Below are 16,977 nucleotides of genomic sequence, written 5' to 3'. Positions count from 1 at the left end.
GTATAAAGGTGTTCATTGCAACCTTAAACACCGGAAACAACCTAATCAATAAAGGATCGGCCAATAAATTCTGATAAAATAATTTGATAGAACACTATGAAGCCACAGAAGATAAAATGCTGACATAAGAAATCTACATTATCCTGTTGAATGACAAAAGCATGCCAAAGAATAATACTTATAAAAATAACTCCACTTATATAAATGATAAAGCTGCACAGTTAGGGTCAGGAAGAGTATACATCCAATTGCTGGTCTGGTGACAGAAAACCATATGAACTTTTAGCTTTATACCTTCTGTGCAAAGTGAGGTCTTCTCAACTATTGTGCACCATGTGTATTCAACACACAGGTCAGAAAACTAGAAAAGGGAGAGGAGTCTACGGCTGTACTTAGGTGAAATCTTAGCCATCATCCGTAGCTCAACTTCTTTACCAGTGTAAAGGCACCCAAAGAAAAATGATGATGAAACTCGAACAAAAGTATGAATGCATTCCAAGCTAAATACAATTGAGTTAAATAATTATTGCAAATATCCACAAAGGATTTCCACTTCTTGCTTATAATTTATCAAAACCTGACTCAGAATATACTTGTACTTTATACAATCTTATTATAAAATGCACACAATTACATGTGGGTAATTTTAGGAAACAATGGGCACCCTTTTAACTAGTCCAGGTAATCCATTTCTTCATCTATAAAATGGAAGTGAGGACTAGGTATAAACTATAATAATCTTAAATTACCTTCTAGTTCTGTCAATTTAACTTTATGTCAACTTAATGTCAACTCCTAGTTTCAGTACCTCTCTCCTTAGGAAATGTATACATTTTATCTAAAATCCTAAAACAATAGAACACAAACTGTTACGTAACACTGGGATAATCTCCCACAATGATGATTTTATAGGGTGAAAGTCTTCTCTTCTGAAGAGAACAAATTTCTCAAATAAACCATTAAGTACATAACATCTTGAAAGTGAGTTTTATTTTGGAAATCTGAATATAAAGAATAGCCTTCAGGTTACCAGAAAAACAAGCATACCACAAAGTATTTTCTGCCAGTTATAACCAGCATTGGTACTGGTCCTCCTTATCAGACTTAAGATTCATGAGTGGGCACATAAAAAGAATCAGGTTCTAGAGCTCTCCAGTTTGTAAAACATAAGGAACAATCTTCAAAGTACAAAGACCAAAATCATATATAAATATAGTTCTCAAAAAAAAAATAGTTCTCATATAAGAAGTATATATAACATGATGAATCTTTTACACAGCTAAATAGTTAAAGAACTGCCCTGAGATTTCACCTAATTATTTTGGGAGAATAAAATATACTTGCTTTAAAAAATATATATACGTGTGTATATATACACACACATACACACATACTTCCATTTAATGATGACGAAGCCAGGTGGTTGACCATTGTGTGGATCTGCTGTACTGTTAAACAGATTAACCAGATAAAATAGAAAGATGATAATTTTATTGTTTCCCCACCCATTTGTTTAAATTTTACTATTTCATGGTATTTAGAAATCTAGAAGTCAGTCAATTTTCACATCAAGGGTTCCTCAAGCTAAAAAGAGCCAAATAATCATCTAATATTAGCTCTGCCCATGTAAAACAAAGCTGTAATAACCATTACTTAAAGCGTAAGTCAAAATTAAGTACTAAGTGAAAAAAATAGAACCAGATTAATGGTCTTATGAAATTATTGGAAATCACAGTTGGGACAATGGTGTTGGAACTATTTTTCCAAGTCAGTTCATTTATATGAATAGTTTCATGCCATTTGTTCACATCAGCGTTAAGTCACCACTTCTCTCACAGTATCTATCTTTTGCACATACCCTCTTTAAATCCTGAATGTGGGATATATGATAATCCTCCAGTTCAAAGAAAGGGAGAATTTTGTCAATCCTTCACTTATTTCTTGATATGGAATTTTTTTTAACAACTGTTTAGGGAAAACTGGTTAGTATTTGCGGCACACAAAGTTGGTGATGACTTGAGGCTAATGAAACAGCTTGCTTATGGGCCACACTTCTTGAGTATTAAGTCCTCTGTAGGACTTACTCTAAAGAGCACAATAGGCAAAGCTGCCTGAGTGTAACCTCTCCCTGCTGCCAGCTTACCAGAGAAAAACACAAGTAACACCCAAGGAGAGGACCAGAGCCATCTCCAAAACATTACTACACCACCCAGATGCAAAATTTCAAATGAATTCTGGACCAATGGAACCTAATTACATGTGGGAATCTCCATGACCTATGGAGCTTTTGAAGCACACACATGCCTAAATTTCACCACCCAGTATTCTGTTGCAGAGGTACTTCTCACAACTCCGCAGGTTAAAAACTGCTGTTCTAGAAACTGACAAATTCAGAAGGAAAAACCACATATACCTTGGTAATGTACCTGGTCTACAAGTAGAGAATTTAGTTAGCTTCTTCATTATTCCCACATTTTGAATAAATGAAAGCAACCTCTTCACAGGAAAGCATAGTCTCTGTAAAGACTGGGTGTAAATAACTATTCATAAGGCATAGCTTTAAGAAAAAAGAATTTAGATATTCCACACTCGATCAAGACAATCTGGGTGGTACGGTATGTGGAGACAACAGCCTCTGGCTTTGTAGATATCCAATTCTTCCACTTCTAAAGCACCTCTTCAAAAACTTACAGCGTATGTTTAGGCTACTGCTATGATTTAACCATCTTAAGAGGTAAATGCTGAATACATATATTACAAACATCCAGAATGCCCTTATGTTGCAGAAAATCAATGAACACAAAGTGGAGCAAATAGAAAAAAAAAAAATACAACAAGTAGTATCAAAATAATAATTATTCTGAGACACAAATCTATAAAACTACAGGTTAAATAAGTGACTACACTTATTATCTTTTGCTCTACCTCTAAAATACCCCTCGTACTGATGAGACAGCTTTTACTCAAGATTCTCTCTGACTGGGGATAACTCCTGGTACACTGCCTTATATAAAAACTCTGTGTTACAGAGGCCTGCAGGGACTTCAGTGATGCTCCAGCAGCCGAGCACTTTAGGGCGCTATAGCAAAACACAAGGCTCCCTGGGCATGAGGAATATGCATGAGGTTTTGCCAAAGTTAACTAGGACCATCTAGAATCCTTCACACTTAAGAATTATCCTCCTCTGCTCCAAATCAGGCAGTGTGGAATAGATACACTGAGAAATGGTTCAGAAAACAAAGGTTCAGCACACTTAGTATACAGTTAATGTCAAAGAACTGTTTTTTAAAACTCAAGAATAAAAATATGTTTAAAGTGACTTCTCTCTCCCTCTGTTATTACATCTTTCACGTGAAAGCTCACCTCGCCCTCTTGAAGAACTTCGACCTCTAGGAGCCCCCACCACTGTTCCTCCTCCTCCTCGTCCTGTCAATCTCAGGACAGCGGCACTATTTACAGACATGGAAAAGTTTCTCTGCCAAAAAAAGAAAAAAGAAAAAATGGATGAAACAGATAAAACTGTATGTAGCTCTTCCCTGTCTCACACTTCATCTATGACATGGCATCTCATTAACCATAACTACACCACATCCTAAGATGATCTAAAACTTGATTTTACCTATAAATCTCAAATTAACATTGCAGATCAACAAATGCTGACCACCAATGTGTTATATTTACTATAATATGTGGAAATATTAGATAATCTCTAAGTGCTGAATGTATCCAGAAGCAGATGAGATAAATATGCATTACAGTAAATAGAGAAAACTTGGTAAAGAAATCCAGTTTGAGGGCAGCCCGGGTGGTGGTTCAGCGGTTTAGTGCCGCCTTCAGTCCAGGGCGTAATCCTGGAGACCTGGGATCGAGTCCCATGTCAGGCTCCCTGCATGGAGCCTGCTTCTCCCTCTGCCTGTGTCTCTGTGTCTCTCTCTCTGTTTCTCTCATGAATAAATAAATAAAATTTAAAAAAAAAAAGAAAAGAAATCCAGTTTGAAAGGATTCTTTAGTGAAAGGTGGAAATAAGATGGTCACAAACGATAGCATAAGGTGGAAATAATCATTTTTGCTTCATTCTGCTCACTACTGTGAATTAGCAACTCCAAGTAGCATTTAATAGAATAACAAGAATTATAAATAAATAAGGGCCAGCTAAGAATCTACATAAATAAGATCAACCATCTTAATGGGGAGAAGAAAGGAAAGGTTGAAAAAAACAAAACCCCAATCTCTCAGTCATAAGCTTGAACTTGCATCCACAGCCAATCTGGGTAGGGTCAAATATAGTAAGATAATAGTCAGTGGGAAACCTTCAAACATGAAGAGGAAGACTCAAGAACACAGGAAGCCTGGGAGCCAAAAATATGTTTAGTTGACACTCCTGGATAAATGGAATACATAGGTCTTAGGAAAAATTCAGCAAGAAGCAATTTTAAAATCTTGAAAATGATTTACAAAATATAAACATCCTGGGTATTTGAAGGAGAATTTTGCAATAGAGTTTTAAACTCAGAAAATGATGGAATATATCCTTACTTGAATACTGTCTACACTTAGAACCTAACAGACATTTGTGCAAAAATGCAGAAGTGTGGTACAATGAAGAAAATGCAACTTGTGCACAGCTATAGCTAAGGGCCCTCCTGGCAGAGGGGCAAGAAGTGAGGCTTAAGAGTTGGGTTGACAGGCACCTGGGTGGCTCAGGTAGTTAAGTGTCTGACTCTTGATTTCACCTTAGGTCATGATCTCAGGGTCATAAGCAAGACTATGAAGTCCCAAAATCTACTCATATATTCTAACACTAGAAAAACGGAGCTCTGGGCAGCCTGGGTGGCTCAGCAGTTTAACACCACCTTCAGCCTGGGGCATGATCCTGGAGACCTGGGATCGAGTCCCACATCAGGCTCCCTGCATGGAGCTTGCTTCTCCCTCTGCCTGTGTCTCTACTTCTCTGTCTCTCTGTTTCTCATGAATAAATAAATAAAATCTTTAAAAAAAAAACAGAGCTCAGAGCTAAATCATCATGTATGCCAAGATCCCATGCAGTTGAACACATTACCAAACACGTATGAAACTCATATGTACCTGTCAATATGGTACAAGAAACTTGCATATTCTATCCTACATCTTCACATACTACAACTGAAAGTGCAAATTTCTATCATCTCTGAAAGGCAATTTCTCAAAATTCGATTTAAATGTCTATACCCTTTGACACACTTCTCTTATAACACGTGAAAAATCACAAAAACAGAAAGATCTTTAACTGCAGTACTGTTTGTAAAATCAAAATTGGGATCTACCTAAGTATCAACTTAAAAATCATTGAGGCACCTGGCTGGCTCAGTCCATAAGAGCATGCTACTCTTGATCTTGGGGTCATGAGTTCAAGCCCCACATTGGGCATAGACCTGACTCCCCCCCCCCAAAAAAATAAAGAATGGCCATCTACATGTGGAATTCAGTGCAATTGTTTAAAAAAATGAGGCAATTCTATTTATTAGGTTGAACCATATGAACTCACTAATCAATCCTGATCCACAAAAACTGCAAATTCCGTATCGTCAACCAAATGCATAAAGATATAAAAGCATAGCTGTAATAAGGAGTACAGAAAGGCCAGATTGCCTGAAACTGAATTGTGGTTCCTTTGCCCCACTTCTCTGTGCCAATTTTCCTCATCTAGATAAAGTGGATAGAAACAATATTTACGTCTACTTCATGGGTTGCTGCCAGCACTTAACACATGACATGACAAGTGCTTACAACAGTGTCTGACACATTAAAAGCTAAAGGAGTATTTGGTATCTCCTCAATAGATGTTTAGGTGAAAACAGTGAAGTGCAGAACTATGTGCACAACATATGCCATTTATGTTCATGCTTGTTTATAGGAATAAATATATAAGTAGTTGTAGACTTATTAACTATCCCTGGGAGGAAACACAAGAAAATGGAAACAGTGGCTATTCCTGAGGAACAGTTAGTTAGAATAACAATAGGTGACTTACACAACTGCTTTTCACTATATGTGCTTTTTGAATTTTTTTTAATAAAATGTATTATCTATCCAAAATGCATAAAGTAATTTGATGTCAAATAAATAAAATACAACAATCTAAAATAGGTAGCAGCTATGTAGAGTCATGCTTCTCAAAATACCTACAAGGGAAATCCCAAACCAAAACAATTCACGAGATGTTTAAGCAACAAATTTGCTTTAAGAAAACTTTTTCCAAAAAAAAGAAAAAAGAAAAAAGAAAACTTTTTTCCAGGGCACCTAGATGGCTCAATCAGAAAAATGTGCAACTCTTGATCTTGGGGTTGTGAGTTTGAGCCTCACGTTGGGTGTAGAGATTACTTAAACTTTAAAAAAAAAAAAAAAAAAAAAAAACACCTTTTTCCTAGTCTATTTTATACATACATGCAAGCACACGCATATATAGAAAGAGGACAAAATTAACTTGCATTTTATTTTTTAAAAGATTTTATTTATTTGAGGTCGGAGGAGAGTACAGAGTGAGAGTGAAAAGGAGAAGCAGACTCCACTGAGCAGAGAGCCCAATGTGGGACTCGATCCCAGGACCCTGAGATCACAACCCGAGCAGAAAGCAGATGCTTAACAAATTGAGACACCCAAGCGTCCCTTAACTTGCATTTTAAAGATTAAGTATCTACTTCAGATAACTTTGGGAGGGATCCCTCGGTGACTGGTGGTTTGGTGCCTGCCTTCCACCCAGGGCATGATCCTGGAGTCCTGGGATAGAGTCCCACATCGGGCTCCTTGCGTGGAGCCTGTTTCTCTCTCTGCCTATGCCTCTGCTTCTCTTTCTCTCTGTGCCTCTCATGAGTAAATAAATAAAATCTTAAAAAAAAAAAAAAAAAAGATAACTTTGGGAAATTTAATATTTAAATTTAATATATGCAGCAAGAAGCTATTATTTTGGTTTTTTAAAGATTTTATTTATCCATGAGAGACACAAAGACAGAGGTAGAGACATAGGTAGAGAGAGAAGCAGGCTCCATGCAAAGAGCCCAATGCAGGACTCGATTCTGGGACCCCAGGATCACGCCCTGGGCCGAAGGCAGGAGCTCAACCGCTGAGCCACCCAGGCATCCCAGGAAGCTATTTTGGGTTATTAGAAGTATTCATCTCCCCTGCAAGGGTCATGGGGTGAAAAAAATATGTAAAATTCTAGTCTTCAAATATCTAAACAATCCCTAAAGGGGGTGTCTGGTCATCCAAAGGACAACATCAAAATGCTAATGAATCTTTTGCCAGCTTTAAGCACTGTCCTACTCTAGCATTAAAAAAAAAATATATATATATATATATACACACACACACACACACACACACACACACATATGAGAGAAAGGGAGTATAAGATGCATGCATGCAAGTGGGAAGAGAAGAGGGAGAAAATTTCAAGCAGACCCCACTGGGCATGGAGCCAAACATGGGGCTCAATCTTACCACCAATGAGATCATGACCTGATCCGAAATCATGAGTCTGAGGCTTAACTGACTGAACCACCCAGGCACTCCTATTCCAGCATATTTTATAAACAAAGGATACCAAATAGTATCAGGATATCCTTTGAACTTTAAAGGAGTTCAAAGATAGATCCTGATGATCTTCTGTGACCACCGTAATTATAATACCTATCCAGACCTTATTAGCACCTTAAAATAAGTTTTTCCACTATAAAAGCAGAATGAAGATTTATTACTTTATCATTCCAGGGCTACTTTCATTGTATAGGTATAGTGCAAACTTAACTTGACTCTTTTTCAAATTGTTAACCAAGTTCCCAGCAGCACTTTGTTGAATAATCTTTGATTTTTCAAAAAACGTATTTGAAACTTACTAACTTCTTAAAGTGTTACACGATATTTCTGGATGATCAAATTATTCATTCTGTTGATTAAAAGTATATTATGTTTTGGTAACTAGAAGCAAGTCTTCCTCCCTACTTATTAAAAAGCATTTCTGGCTCATTTAAACTCTAAGAAATATAGAAAATAATTAAAAGAAAAATAAAAAGATGGGCACCTGGCTGGCTCAGTGGGTTAAGCACAGGGACTCTTGATTTCAGGGTCATGATTTCAAGCCCCACACTGAATGCAGAGATTAGGTTAAACAAAAACAAAAACAAAAAAATGAAAAGCTCAAAAAACACTGTGGCCCCTGGCAGGCTATCTATGCAAACCGGGCCTCCATGAAAAAATACTTTAGGAGCTTCCTGGGTCACTCAAGTCAGTTAAGTATCTGACTTTGGTTCAGGTCATGATCTTAGGGTCCTGGGATCAAGCCCCATGTCAGGCTCCCTGCTCAGTGGGGAATCTGCTTGTCCCTCTGCGCCTCCCTCAACTCGTACTTTTTTTCTCTCATGTAAATAAAAATCTTTAAAAAAAAAAAGAAATTATTACAAATATGTATAAGTACCTGAAAAATTCCAAGATACTCACAAATGATTAAAATTGGTATACTAAAGCATTAAGTACAATTTTAAAATTTAGAAAACAGGGTCAGATTAGGGCTAGCTCACATAAATAGTATAAACTAGAAAAAGACTACTCTTCAAAGAAAAATCAACAAAGACAAAAACAAAAACTTAAATATAAACATTTGAAAAACTTTACACTGGGAAAGAAATGCAAACTAAAACAATAAAAATATTTTGCCAAGTTTGTAGAGTTTTTTCAAAACAAATACTCAATATTGGAAGTTCAGAACAATGCTTAATGTACACCATCACTTGTATAAAAGGCAGAAGACATATTTAATATTTCCTCAGAAAAATACACAATGAACTACTAACATTTGCTGTCTTTAGGAAAGGGGCACTTGTGGCTGAAGGAAGGGATGGGAAAGCGATTTCCTATTGCATACTGTTCTGTACATTTTTATTTTCAAACCACATAATTTATTCCTTATTCAAAAAATAAATCTGGAAAAATAAAAATAAAAATGCTGAACATGGCAAAAGTAATAGTAAAACGCTATAGTTATGGATCAGTGAAACAGAAGAGATATCCTCATACAAAGCTTCTTGAAAGCAATTTAGTGTATGGAAAAATCTGGTTTATTTCTGTACTTCTACTCCACTGACCTATATGTCTATCCTTACACAGTAGTTTTTTCAGTTTTGTTTGCTTGTTTTTTTATATACTGCAGTTTTGCTCACTGTAGCTTTGTGGAAAAATCTGCAATCAAGTATGAGTCTTCCAATTTTTTTTTTTAAGATTTTATTTATTTATTCACAAGAGATACACACAGAGAGAGAGGCACAGTCACAGGCAGAGGGAGAAGCAGGCCCCATGCAGGGAGCCCAACATGGGACTCGATTCCGGGTCTCCAGGATCACACCCCGGGCTGAAGGCGGCGCTAAACCGCTGAGCCACCCCGGCTGCCCCTTCCAATTTTGTTCTTTTTCATAATCATTTTGACTATTGGGGTCCTTTGTAATTCCATATGAATTTTAGGACCAGCTTGTCAATTTCTACCCCAAAAGCCACTGGGGTTTCAATGGGAACTGCAGAAACAATAAACTGATTAGCCATATTAAGTCTTCCAAGGCTTAATGAATACTGACTGATGCCTTCTCAGTTAGGTCTTCTTTAATTTCTTTCAAAAGTATTTTAGAGTTTTTATGTAAAAAGTCTTACATCTCCTTAGTTAAATTCATTACTACGTATTTTACTGTTTATAATGCTATTGTGTAAATGAAACTCTTTTCATAATTCCTTTTGCAGATTGTTATTGTTAGCATATAGAAATAACTTATTTTGAGGTGTTGATCCTGTACCCTACAACTGTGAATTCATCTACTAGTGCTAATAGTTTTTTGTATGTGGGATTGTGTGTTTAGGATTTTCTATTTATAGCATCATGTCACCTAAAAATAGACAGTTTAACTTCTCCTATTTGGATGCCTCTTATTTCTTTTTCTCATCTAACTGCTCTGGCTAGAACTTCTAGCACAATGTTGGATATCAGTAGTAAAGGCAAGTAAGCTGGTCTTGTTCCCAATCTTAGGGGAAAAGCTTTCAGTCTTTCACAACTGAGAATGATGTTAGCTATGGGTTTTTCATAAATGCCCTTAATCATATTGATGAAGGTCCCTTCTATTTCTTGTTCACTGAGAACAAGAGTGAGTTCAACAAGAGTGAGTTCAACAAGAGTTGAGAGTTTTATCAAGAAAGGTGATGAATTTGAGTGGCTCAGCGGTTGTGTCTGCCTTCAGCTTAGGTTGTGATCCTGGGGTCCTGGGATCGAATCCTACATCAGGCTCCCTGAATGGAGCCTGCTTCTCCCTCTGTCTATGTCTCTGCCTCTCTGTGTTACTCATGACTAAATAAAAACTTTAAAAAAAAAAAAAAAGAAAGAAAGAAAAAAAGGAAAGGTGATGAATTTTGTCAAAAACTTTTTCTGTGTCAATTTAGAAAATCAAGTGGTTTTTTCTTCATTTTATTAATGTTAGTTGCACCACCCTTGCACTCCAGGGATAAGTACCACTTGGTCAGGTTGTATAATCCTTTTAATATGCTGTTGGATTCAGTCTGTATTGGTATATTTTCACAACTAAAGATACACAAGGGAAAGAGACTACAATAAAACATACTAAATGTTAAAAGAATCTCTACATGGTGAGATTTTTCTCCTATATACCTTTCTGTATTTCCTACAGTAAATATGAGTAACTTTTTTTTATAAATATAATATAAATATTCATTTGAGAGAGAGCAAGCGTTGAGTGGGAGGGGCAGAGGGAGAGGGAGAGAGAACAGAGCACAGAGCCTAACGCAGGGCTTGAACCCAGGACCCTGAGACCATGATCTAAAGCAAAATCAAGAGTCAACTGCTTAACCAACTATACCACCCAGGTACCCCTGAGTACCTTTTATTAAAAAAAATAAGATTAAAAAAACAGATTTTATTGATGTTAAAGAAAATATAAAGAAATTGTAAAATCAACAAGAAAGACAACCCAGTAAAACAATGGACAAAGAACACAACCAAATCAGAAACCATAATGGCCACAGGGATATGAAATGGTACTCAAGCTGATAGTGACTAGTGAAATACAAAAAAAAAAAAAAAGGAAAAAAAAGCCACACACAACTATCACAGCCACTGTTTTGGCCAAACTGTAAAAATCAAGAGCTAGAGGGTTGCATAAAAAAAATGAGACCTCACATATGCGGCTGGTAACAGTGCAAAATGGCTTAAATTACTATAGAAACTAATGTAGCATTACTCACATTACATCACCCACATCTGTGTGTTTAAAGAGACACCAAAAAGGGTATGTGGGTGGCTCAGTCAGTTAAGTGTCTGCCTTCAGTCCACGTCACAATCCCAGGGTCCTGGGATGGAGTACCAAGCCAGGCTCCCTGCTCAGCAAGGAGTCTGCTTCTCTCTCTCCTCCCCACTTGGTACTCTCTGCCACTATCTTTGTCTGTCTCTCTCAAGTAACTAAATAAAATTCTTAAACACACACACACACAGAACTAGGGTGCCTGGGTGGCTCAATCTGTTGAGCCTCTGATGATGGTTTCAGCTCAGGTTATGATCTCGGGGTCCTGGGATCAAGCCCCACACTGGGGTCAGCATGGGGTCTTCTCAAGATTCTCTCTCCCTCTAGCCCCCTTCCAGTCACTCGTGCTCTCTCTTAAAATAAATAAAACCTTTTAAAAAACACACACACACACACACAAAGAACCAAATCTAACCATTTCAATTTTAAAACACAGGTTCTAAGAATAATTACTGCAGCATAATTTGCAATAGCAAAATTTCAAAACAACCTAAATCTCTAACCAGAGGAGACTGGAAAAACTCTGGATTTTCTCACACATGGAATACTAAACAGAAGGGATGAATTAACTAAAGCTATGTGTATCAACACAGATAAATCTAAAATTCATTATTGAAAGAAAAAATCAAACTACAGAATAAAAACTACTGTATGCCATCTTCAATATAAAATTCATAACCTGGGCAACCAGGATGGCTCAGTGGTTTAGCGCCGCCTTCAGCCCAGGGCGTGATCCTGGAGACCCGGGATCAAGTCCCATGTCAGGCTCCCTGCATGGAGCCTGCTTCTCCCTCTGCCTGTGTCTCTGCCTCTCTCTCTCTCTCTCTTTGTGTCTCGTGAATAAATAGAATCTTTTAAAAAATAAAAAATAAAAAAATAATAAAATTCATAACCCTTTAAAAGCACCTGGCTGGCTCCGTCGGTGGAGTGAGTGACTCTTGATTTCGGGGTTAGAGATTCAAGCTCCATGTTGGATGCAGAGATTACTTAAAAATAAAATTATGGGGATCCCTGGGTGGCTCAGTGGTTTAGCGTCTGCCTTTGGCCCAGGGCGCGATCCTGGAGTCCCGGGATCAAGTCCCACGTCAGGCTCCCAGCATGGAGCCTGCTTCTCCCTCTGCCTGTGTCTCTTCTCTCTCTACATCTATCATGAATAAATAAATAAATATAAATAAATAAATAAATAAATAAATAAATAAATAAATAAATAAATAAATAAATAAATCATTAGAGACACCTGGCTGGCTGAGCCAGTAGAGCATGTGATCTCAGGATTGTAGGTTCAAGTCCCACAGCAGGTGTAGAGATTAAAAAAAATAAAATCTTTGGGGCACCTGGGGTGCCTCAGTCAGTTAAGCATCTGCCTTCGGCTTAGGTCATGATCCTGGAGTTCTAGGATGGAGCCCTGCATCGGTCTCCTTGCTCACTGGACAGTCTGCTTCTCTCTCTGTACCTCATCCTGCTCATGCGCGTGCATGTTCTCTCTCTCTCTCTCATTCTCTCTCAAGTGAATAAATAAAAATCTTTAGAAATAAATAAGTAAAAACAGTAAAATCTTTAAAAAATAACAATATGGGCGCCTAAGTAGCTTAGGCATCTGCCTTTAGCTCAGGTCATGATCCCACGGTCCTCAGATCAAGTCCCACATTGGGCTTCTTGCTCCCTCTCTCTGCCTCTTGTCCTACTTGTGCACTCTGTCAAATAAATAAAAATACTAAAAACTTTTTTAAAAATGTATAACCCTGTAAAATGAAATTTTTATGGCATATGGATATACAAACATGTAATGAAAATATTAAAACATGAATGAGAAAAATTATCCAATTCAAAGTAATATCTGGGAAAGAAGGAAGGGTGGAATACAGCCACAATATGAGAAATCTCATTTTTAAAACAAACAAAAAAAAAACCCCACAAATACATAATAATTTTAAGATTTCTCTATCTCAATCATAAACATAATGGTATTTGTGATAATATTCTCTATACTTATCTATTTGAAAGACTTCATAGTAAAAATATTTTTAAGAAAAATTAAACCAAAATACTGCCATATGTCAAATCTTTTTGAAAAGGGAACTAGGGATCCCTGGGTGGCTCAGTGGTTTAGTGCCTGCCTTCGGCCCAGGGCATAATCTTGGAGTCCTAGGATCAAGTCCTGCATCGGGCTCCCTGCATGGAGCCTGCTTCTCCCTCTGACTGTGTCTTTGCCTCTCTCTCTCTCTCAGATAAATAAAATCATAAAAATAAAAAAAAAAAAAGAAAAGGAAACTGGCCCCAATTTTGAAAAGGAAATTTTCAGCCATCACTGGCGACAGTATCCTTTCTTTCTTGTGTACTTTTTATAGCAATAAACAAACAACTTTTGACAATGAAAATATCCACTGATGATACTAAATGATACTGGGTTTCATGAATAAAGACAAAACTAACCTAGTTCAAAAGAAGTTATAAACAAAACAAAAACTGTTTATGACACTGGCAATGAAAATCACCAACGATTAATATCACACCTTTCTTAGAACTTAGCATAGTTGTAACAGAGAGCTTCTAATAAGCATCTCTTTCTTAATAGAGTGATTTCCTCCTGCAAACTATGGCAAGAGTGTAAAGGAAACATCCAGGGTTATTGCAAAAAGTAATGATGAAATGTTCTGGAATAAGACAGTTGTGATGGTTATACAACTCATGATTATACAACCCACCAAACTGTATAGTTTAAAAGAGTGAACAGTATGACATACAAATTTTGTCCCAAGAAAGCTGTATTTTTGTTTTTTTAAAGATTTTATTTATGTATTTGAGAGAGAGAGAGAGCGCGCGCGCAAGAGCAGGGAGTGAGGGAGGGGTAAAAGGAGAGGGAGAGGAAGACTCTCCACTGAGCAGGGAGCCCGACACAGGCTGGATCCCAGATCCCTGAGATCATGACCTGCGCTGAAGGCAGATGCTTAACTGACTGAGCCACCCAGGTGCCCCTCAAGAAATCTGTTTAAAAAAAAAAAAAGAAAAGAAAAGAAATTAGGATTCTTCATTTAATGTGGCATTCCAGGGTTCCTGGGTGGCTCAGTCAGTTAAGTGTCTGCCTTCAGTTCAGGTCATGATCGCAGGGTCGTGGGATCAAGCCCTCCCCAGGTTCCCTGCTCAGCTGTGAGTCTGCTTTTCCCTCTGCTCTTCATCCAACTCATACTCTTGTTCTGTCTCTAATAAATAAAATAAATAAATAAACATAAAGTGGCATTCCATGGATGCCTGGGTGGCTCAGTTGGTTGAGCGTCTGACTCTTGGTTTTAGCTCAAGCCACGATCTCACAGTAGTGGGATCAAGCCCCATGCCAGGCTCCACACTCAGCATGCACTCTGCTTGGGATTAACTTCTTCTCCCTCTGCCCCTCCCCACCCTTGTGCAAGCACACACTCTCTTTAAAATAAATAAATAAATCTCTAAAAGATAAATGAATTAATAAAATGGCCTTCCAGCATTCCAATAAAGTTCTTATTTTTCCGTTTTACAACAATTACCATAAGTTCCTTAAAATCAGAAACTCTTATTTATGTTTGGAAACAACACACCATAAATAAAGACAACACAAAATCTACTTTCCAGCCCCAAAATCTAACTTTCTCACATCATAAACAAAAATTGGTGACAGAGAACCCATTATTAAGCACATTTTGGGCTGAAGATCTATATATTCCTTCAGTGGTAGAATGCATTCAAGAGAATCCAGGTTGCTAATTACTTCTGAAAAACTACATTTTTCTGAAGAGAAGCCCCTATCTCCCCCAAAAAGTAGCTCTCTCTCTCTACTCAAATAAATTATAAGATTCCCATCCTCAAGGATCTAGAAACATTTCCTCACCTCTATAAAACACTCAAAAAGCCTCAGAACTAAAACAGAATCTCATCAACTAAGACAGGCATCCACACTTTCGCAAAAACAGAAAGAAGGAAGCAGACCTGTGGGGATGGAGGGCCTTAGGGCCTAACTAGTAACTTCCTATTTTCATGACTCAATGGAAAGCAATAAGGTTTTGACCTAAGGCTCAAAGCTAGTCACAAACCTGTTCTTCTTCTGTAAAGGGTACAAGAGCCAACGGAGGCAGGGGCTCCTCCTGTAGAATAGGCAGAAATTCTTTATCCAGAAGGTCTGAAGGTATCTGTATGACCAAACATATGACCATGAAATTAATGCTGTCCCTCTAATCACAAAAACTATAAAACAAGAAAAAATACTGTCTGGTTTATCTCTTGCTGTTTATTATAAATATGGAGTAAAGCTTTGTCAACCACAATTACCTTCAGCAGTACTTACATATTCTCAGAGGGTCAAGTATTAAAAACCCCAGTCACTTCCTCTTCCTCCCATCAGATCACCACATTCAGATTTGATATACAGCACTAACTCTGGTATTCCAGAGTGCACAGTGGAAGAGTAAAAATCCCCATATTTAATTCAAGGAACAAGGTACTAAAGAGAGTTTCACAAACAATTTGTCCTTAGCAGCAATCATTAAAATTTGAGATCCCCAATCCATTAATAATAGTAAAAACAAAGTATATTTAAAAAATGGAAAATATTCTCTCTCACTAGTCAGATAGTAAGTGTACTTTACACGCTGTTTTGGTTTCGATCATTTAGAAGTGACACAACTGTGATATATTTTAACATGTTCTCTCCACTAAAAATTGTTTATAGTTAACACAAAAAGGGGAAGAAGAGAAACAGCTCCTCTTCTCACTCCTAACTTCCAATTGAAGAGTAAGAGGTGCAAGGTGATGGCATTTCTCAGCCAGCAAACTGGGATAGAACTAGACATGAAGGAGACATTAGGAGGAAATTAGACAAAGTATTAAGTGCTGAAGATTTTCCTGTTTCCATGAAGCTTTCCACACCTGTAACAAAATCTTAGGTCTTCTCTAAGAAATACAGAGCTCCTTACACTTAGAAGATTCTCTGTCAACTACTGCAGGTATGTATCAAAGCCAAGAAAAAGAGAAAAATTATAGGTACCTCATCTATCAATACATCACCATACGTACTCTGAAATCTCATTCATAATTCTAAATTCTTTACTTTGTTTTTTTACCTTGTTATCTTTAAGGAAAAGTGCTAACATTTCTTCTCGACCATAACGATAGTCTGCTAACTTATACTTCGGCAAAGCTGGAGAAAGAGGAGGGGACGTGATACTCCCACCACTGGATAGAGCTCGGAGCCTAGAATAGGAGAAACATAAAATATAAAAATGAAGTGTCAACCCTGTGGCAATTCCTTACTTAAAAAATATGATGGCATGTTCCTGAGAAGTCTGGGAGTGAAGAGGCGACACTTTTTCGAAATCATAAAAGTAACATGATTAAAACGAAACTGAAGAATCACCTTATACATATTAGATTAATAAGAACTAATGAATCTGACGGTACCAATTAACAAATCTGGAATACCAATTGTTGTTAAGGATGTAAAACAATGGAAATTTTCAAGTAGTTTCTGTAGGATTGCAATGAAACAACCACTTCAAAGAATGATCTGCTAACATTTAATAAAACATTAATATTTGTTAAATAACAAAGTATTCTATATAAAAGAAAAAGCAAACATAGAAGCCTATAAAAAGATATACATGTAAACCTGCAAATAAATTTATACTGT

At 37.1% G+C, this 16,977-nt stretch overlaps 1 protein-coding gene across 7 annotated transcripts in view; it reads right to left on the bottom strand.

The window, feature by feature from the left end:
- The window catches only part of GIGYF2 (GRB10 interacting GYF protein 2), a 136,232-nt gene that overhangs the window by 81,069 nt on the left and 38,186 nt on the right, over positions 1–16,977 (bottom strand). For all 7 annotated transcript variants that reach the window (XM_077869264.1, XM_077869258.1, XM_077869259.1 and 4 more), the window contains 3 exons: positions 16,412–16,541; positions 15,386–15,481; positions 3,364–3,475 (listed from right to left, as the gene is read on the bottom strand). In XM_077869264.1, coding sequence (XP_077725390.1) covers positions 3,364–3,475; positions 15,386–15,481; positions 16,412–16,541 — 338 coding nt within the window. The remainder of the gene's footprint in view (positions 1–3,363; positions 3,476–15,385; positions 15,482–16,411; positions 16,542–16,977) is intronic.

Source organism: Canis aureus, chromosome 24 (genome assembly GCF_053574225.1).
Source record: "Canis aureus isolate CA01 chromosome 24, VMU_Caureus_v.1.0, whole genome shotgun sequence".
NCBI classification, from domain to species: domain Eukaryota; kingdom Metazoa; phylum Chordata; class Mammalia; order Carnivora; family Canidae; genus Canis; species Canis aureus.
The sequence above is the reverse complement of the archived record's forward strand: the minus strand, read 5'-3'. Positions and strand labels throughout refer to the sequence as shown.